Source organism: Hipposideros armiger, unplaced genomic scaffold (assembly GCF_001890085.2).
Source record: "Hipposideros armiger isolate ML-2016 unplaced genomic scaffold, ASM189008v1 scaffold_439, whole genome shotgun sequence".
NCBI lineage: Eukaryota > Metazoa > Chordata > Mammalia > Chiroptera > Hipposideridae > Hipposideros > Hipposideros armiger.
Window position 1 is genome coordinate 184,581 of NW_017731789.1, and position 6,934 is coordinate 191,514.

Below are 6,934 nucleotides of genomic sequence, written 5' to 3' on the forward strand. Positions count from 1 at the left end.
AACCTCCTATTTATTTTTTAAATATTGTTTTTAAAAAATATTATGATACACCCTGATGTGAGAATAGGAGACATTGTCACTTTATTTGAGCCCCTTTAGAAAAAGTCCAATAGCAAATGGATTTGATGTTATTTCACTTTGTAAGACAAAAGAACACATTTCTATTACTCAGTGATGAATCTAATGATAAAATCTAGATAGAGCCAGATCTGTATTTTTGTTAACATTTTTATTACTACATGCTCCCAATACAACAAACAGCATCAGTAGTGTACACTTTGATAAAAAGGGACTTTTTAGCTTAGTAGAAAAGGAAGCTTGAAGATCAGAAATATAACAAATATATACATCTTTTATGGGAGGTGTATGTGTCTGACCATCTTTCTCTGTATTCCTCTGTGGACCAGATGTATACACATGCAAGCAAACTAGAGAGAAATCATTCTGGTGAAATTTGGGGTGCAGGGCGGAGGAGGAAATGACTTCTACTCGAGGCTCAGGGATTGTTTTATGATGTGGAATTCACCTAATTCATTTGACTTTCAAAAGTCTTGCACAAAGTAGCAGCGATTCCTTAAGAGGTATAGAGTCAATAGGTGAAGCTGTTTACCATGATTAAAATGCAAAAGTCCATGCACATTCTGTGCTTTGAAAGGTTAACAAATCTACATTTTAGTTTGTATAATACATTTTTAAACAGTTCAGGAACTGACCTCAAAAACATGCTGACAACGCTTTTTCTTTGAAGTATAATTCATAAAGAATGTATCTCTTGCACATATTTAAAAAAATGTTTCTAATTCACTATTTCATAAAAAGCTAGCTGAGTCCATACCATTTTATATTTCACTGAAGGGGAACAAGTCACCAACTTTGTATCAACCACTTTTAAAATGTAAATGGTTTGCATCACATCAAATTGGTTCAAATTTTAGCACTTTGATTTGGCTGTTGTAGTTTGCTTAAATTTCTCCTCTAGGCACAGAACAAAGCATGCATCTCTAATTATGTCTCTCTAGTTTACCAAAATATGTCATTGATATTAGCGTAAATATTTAGTACATAAAAATACTATCAAGAAAAAAATCAACTTTTAATAAATATCTTCAGTTCTGAATTCTATATACAAGTACTTTACATCTACTCCCTGGAGAGAGCATTTCTGGCTTCACTGTGAGTAAGGTGACCACTGACATAAATTACTAGTACATTATTGCAGTCAGATGCATTGTGGTTGTGAACATTTGGATATGAACCATGCAGAAAATAAATATCGCAACCATTGACAAGTGCTTTCTTGAACCTGCTTCCAAAGCTCTGTTATACTTGAGTGTCAATTCTAGTTCAGTGATGTTTTTCTCAGCTACCAACATACAAATTATCTAAAGACATTTTCCTTTGTTATTATTACAGTACATTGAGTATAATTTTTTTTGAACAGGTCAACAATGGGAAAATAAACACCATAAGAAGAGAGGACGCTTGAGTGGTGCCTACTGAGGTCCTCTACTGAGGTCCTGGTAAGAGGGTTTCAGTTTTTTCTTGCACAGGCTCCTTTACTTGTCTCTGTTCCCTGTGACCACAAGCAGAGTAAGACACAAATCCTATTCCTTTTTGTGAAAGGATGGAAGGTAATAGGTAAGCTGAAATCTGTGTTTACAGCTTATTTTTTTCTTTTTCTATAATTTACGTATTGCATTGTTGATTAACCCATGTAACAAAACCCTTTGTATTGTCAGTAGCTGCAATTCTAATTTCTTCTTTGTAATATTATGCTTTGAAAATCAACCAATTAAATGTCAAATAAGGCAATACTCAATGACAGGCACCTAGAACACCCAGAAATGTAATATAGTAAACAATTGTTTGAGAACACATCTCTTAAAATAATACTGATTTCTGCAATATACAGTATTTACACAACAGCTGCAAATTTGCTCATACAATATTTCTAATATAGATAAATAGGAATATAAGTCTACGAATTCTTTGCTCCATTTCTGAAATATTTTGTTAAGGTGTAAACAGTTGGCATCTCTTTTTATTTTTACTATAACTTTTTTAAAACAAAAAATCAGCTGATATGCACAATTGGTTCCAGTCCCTTTTCTATTTAGAGAGTGACCAATACACTTAGCAACTTACTTTCCTTCTATTCATAATCTTTGGTGCTTTCTTCCAATGAGTTCTGATAAATGAGTCAATACAGAACAACAACAACAAAAAGGATGAAAGCAACTAGAAAAGTGAACCAGCACTTTTTGTTCTTCCACTTACAGGTAAAATGAGTTGACAATCTATGGAGGTTCCCACTTTAAACAAGCTGTATGCACCACGGGAAGAGGGAGCTTGTCCAGGTCTTCCTCTGATTTCTAGCCTTTTAAGTTCACTTTCTCATCTTTCCAAAGTAGATGATCTTATCGGACGTCTCTTGTCAATAACCTTTTCATCTTTCTTTGAGGTTCTTGCCAGAGAAGAAGCACCTAATGAATCACCGACTGCAAGGAAGGGGGCCGCAGCCATTTGTGAAGATGAATTGAGGTGGCCACTCTTGGTGGCAGGGGAGACCAGTCTCACAGTCTTATTTCCTGCTTGCTGAGATCTCCTCTGGGGTAAGTTAGCACCATCAGGTTTACTGTTTGGCCTGAAAGCAGCATACACATTTGGACCTCCCACTGAAGAGATCCTACTCAAAGATTTCTTCTTTTCAGCAGGAGTCTCTGAATAGTAAGGAACCAAAGATGTAGGCATCACTAGAGATCCAGGGAGGTCACTAGGGTTAAAGATAGCATCATCATGAGTTTCAGCAGCTTCTGGAAGGTATGGTGGTGGCAGGGTGCTACTGCGCTTACTACATGACTCACAACATAACTTGTTATAACCTGGTATAGAGCAGTATCGTGCCAGTACCTCCATTTGACAGAATATGGATTTATCTCCCAAACATGGCTCATCTGTGAAAATTAAAAACAAAAACATCTAAACAAAATATAAGGAGGAAAGACATTACAATTGTTTATGAATATAAAAAGATTTAAGTAAAATTTGACATTGATGGGAGTTTTCCACATGAGTCTTTGCTTTAAAAATATCAGCATTAGGATGAATTCAGTGAAAGAAGTAATTCTTTATGTGCAAAGCACTTGGGTTGACCACCATTTTACTATCTCCATCAGGAGACTTCAGATCAAAGGTATATTTTTCTTACTACTAGGGACATATATCTGATTTTTAAATGAAAACGTAGGATTAATTTTACCACAAATATTTTTAGGATGTAAAGGAACATATTTTTTTAATGGTATTTCTGTATTTCTAATAGAGTAGCCTCTATATTAAATTTAAAATCAAATTAACTCTTTAAAATGTATTACCAAAAGAAAAAATGAAGATAAGATCTTGATTAGAATAATATTCTCTAGAGTGAATGCAATAGTTTCATGTTTACTCATAAGAAACTTGGCACACTTTTCCCAAATTTGCACTTTGAAATAACAAATAACCTGAGAATATTCAATAGTAAACATGAAACTATTGGTTCTTAACCTTCATTGAGTTGATATCACTTTATTTTTAAAGAGTACTAAAAGTAGCACTCATAAACTTTTGATACATGTGTACATACTATTTTTATTATTTTGAAATTTTATTGAATGTAGGTTATAAGAATTAGCTTTCAAAAAATTCAGATATTACATATTTTCAATCATTCCAAGGTATAGCCTATGTGGATCCCACACACATAGTGTGACAAAGAAATATTGAACCCCTATCCAATTAATAAATGCAAAGAATCATAAATTGTGGCATTTATATACTGTAATCACTTTAAATTACAATGTATTATTGGGTAATACTAAATTGCTAGGTAAGGACCTTCCATATAACTTGCCAAAGAAATTGAAGAATCTCTTTTCTAAAGTGTGAAAAAAAAAGATCAGTTGGCAAGGCCAATAGAGGGTTAAAAATTATTACCTATTAATTATTACCTCTTATTATGAGAGTTATAATACCATGCCTCTTCCCAAATTGTGGAATGACTTGTATTTACCTGATGTCAGTTTACAGATCTATTATATATTTGGATGTGTTTGAGTATTTCATATTAGTTAAGGTGATCATCTAATTATGCTATGAATACCTGAGAATCACATTAATGTGTCTCACCTTAAATATCAATTCCTCATCATATCCAATGAGTTTTTCTATCCCTTAATTCCTGTGTATCTTAAGGAAATTAATGTCTTCTTCCCTCTGTGTTTAAGGCTGTTGGCCCTCAGGTGGAGGACCTTACTGAACCTATACTTCCTTTTTCCTCTAATCCTGCACCATCACCCTTGTTGTGACCCAGCTCAAAGCGCTGTTTGTTCTCTGAATTAAAGGAGGCCACATGAGCATCTTCTGTGTCTAAGTGTGAGCAGCTCAGCATTGCTGGGACCAGTTCACAGCCTCAGTCTAATTATGGCCCAAATATGCTTCTGTATGAAGGAAGACAAGGGATGAGAAGAAACAAGTAACAGCAAAAGAATCCATTTGGTTTGTGGTAATTTGCCTCGGGATAGCTGGGGAGGAGTTAATAGCAACAGTAAATAATACAGTCAAAATGGGGCCTCAGAAAGGATTCATGATTCATATGACAAAAACCATTAAAATTAAGAAAGCTTTTTTAGCCTTCTTACTCCAAGCCCAGGTTATTATAAGAAGTTCAGGAAAAGGGCTTTTACACATGGTTTCAAAGGCCATATGATTCTAATTGCAGTTAGAGACTGCTGGAAGTGCTATTTACTTCACTGATGTATGGTAGAAATATGTGGCCTTTTAGAACTAGAATTGGCTTTGGGCCTACATTTCAGAGCAAGAGAGCATCTAAGAGAATGGGGAATCACCAACATGGTCATGTACTCTCATTAGCACCTCTGTTTTGCAATAAAAATATTTTCTTTTTGCTAAAGAAAGAGAATCGAGCCAATTCTTGCTGACAAGGAGGCATATTTGCAGAAACATACAGCCCTATCAGCTATTTAGAGCAATAAAGCTTATGCACAAAGTGTTTAGCCTCCTGGCAGTAATGTCTGTCTACATAAGAATAAAATATTAGGGCAACTAAACTTTATACTTCTGAATAAAGTTTGTTTTTTGGCTTTGACTTGAGTTTTTAACTTTCAAGTATAGTTTCCAGAGAAAAATGGTTAAATATCTGTCCTTTGTCTCCCCCTCATGGTCATACTCATTCATGCCACCACACATTTCAAGTGAAAACTTACAGTGAAATAATTTATAAGGTTTAAAAGAGTTGAACGCTGAAATTTCCTCAAAAAAATAATAAAGACATTTGATAAAATATCACCTTGCCAATATTCTTGAAAAAGAGAAAATAAAATTTAGTGGATGTCAATATTCAGTTGATGGGTTACTTACAGTGTTGTAAGTCAACAAAAATGGCAACTTCTTTAGTCCCAAGTGTGGCGGAGCAGTGTGCACAGTTATCAGAGGGCACAGATTTAGGACAATTGCATGTAAGAGGAAGCTTGTGGTGGGGGGAGATGGGGATGGTAAGGAGAGGACAGAAGGGAGACAATGTAGGAGACTGGGAAGATAGAGAGACAGACACATGTGGGAGGGAAACAGAATTGGGGAGAGGGAAGAGGAAAAAGAAGACAAAAAGAAAAGGCAGCAGCAACAGAAGGAAGCAGCAGCAGGTGTGTAGTGCAAGGTCAGACTGACACAGAAAGTGAGCAACAGAGGAGAGAGCAAAATGGCAATACAACATGAGGTAGAGAGGACATAGACAGATGTAAATAGAGCAAGCACAGAAAAGGAAGAAGGAGACAGCGACAGGAACTGAAACCATCCAATACATATTTTGGTTTACAGTAGCAAATTGATTTCTATTTTTAAATAAAATCACTGTTTTTGCAGTACAGCAAGAGTGTAGATGAGGCAAATCTTTGCATATGTGCAAGGTGTCTATTGTGAAATCACCCTGGGGAAGTACACACATGTGGATGGACAGCTGTTGGAAATGGCATTCTGAATTTTAGCATTTATCATCCACGTGTCTAAATTGAATTAATTTTAGCAAAATGTTTCAAAACCTTCAGTAATATTATGTTTTTATAATGATGAGAGGTTATTATGTTTTTATAATGATGAGAGGTTATAAAAAAATCACAGAGAGAAAATATGTAGCTTTTCTAGAGACACAAATTGACAGAAGCTACACATACATGACACAGCCCTCACCCCAGCACTGCTGCTTAATAGGAACTGTGGGAGAGGCTGCTGTGGTTAGGATAATTCACTGGATTGGGACATGGCTTCAAACACCATTCTTAAGAATTGTAGAGGCTAATTTTTTAAAGCTGTTTACCTTTGACTATTTTTCGATAAGCAAATAGAAATTCCAGGACTTGTCCTAAAAGGAAATTCTGCTTTTTGAGGCTTAACAACTATTTTCAGAGCAGTGAAACCAATTAGCGTCACACCTACCATTACAGGGAGGCAGCTGACAAGCTCTGACCGACTCGGGCTTTTCCCCTTCGCAGTGGTCTCCGGACCTGCAGAGCACCTGCCTCACCTCCGTCCCTTCACCGCAGGTTACAGAACACTACAGAAACAAAGGCTGCCATTACAGACAAGTTTTTTGCAGCAAGGTTGCTCTCTTCTTCTTCTTCCCTTGCACACACACGCACAGCTTTGGAGTCCTTTCTCTATGGTTGCGGTGTGTAACACAGTGGTTTGGAGACAGATAATCCTAGGTGTATACTCTGGCTCTATCCCTTACCAGCCTAGGCACATGGCTTTTCCCCTGAAAGCTGGGATAATAATACTTGCCTCACAGAATTGTTGTAGAACTAAATGAAGGCAAAGGAGATGACGTGTGTAAAAATTATGCCTGGCACATAGTAAGCATTTGATATGAAAGAAGCCATTA

The 6,934-nt window shown here is 36.0% G+C and overlaps 1 protein-coding gene across 2 annotated transcripts in view; it reads right to left on the reverse strand.

Moving 5' to 3' along the window:
* Positions 1-215: 215 nt before the first annotated feature.
* Positions 216-6,934, reverse strand: part of ADAMTS3 (ADAM metallopeptidase with thrombospondin type 1 motif 3) — a 272,211-nt gene continuing 265,492 nt past the window's right edge. Inside the window, exons 21-22 of one of the 2 annotated variants that reach the window (XM_019665331.1) lie at positions 6,490-6,607; positions 216-2,954 (exon numbers count right to left, since the gene is read on the reverse strand). In XM_019665331.1, coding sequence (XP_019520876.1) covers positions 2,395-2,954; positions 6,490-6,607 — 678 coding nt within the window. In that variant the 3' untranslated portion in view covers positions 216-2,394. The remainder of the gene's footprint in view (positions 2,955-6,489; positions 6,608-6,934) is intronic. The other variant, XM_019665333.1, reaches the window with a different exon arrangement.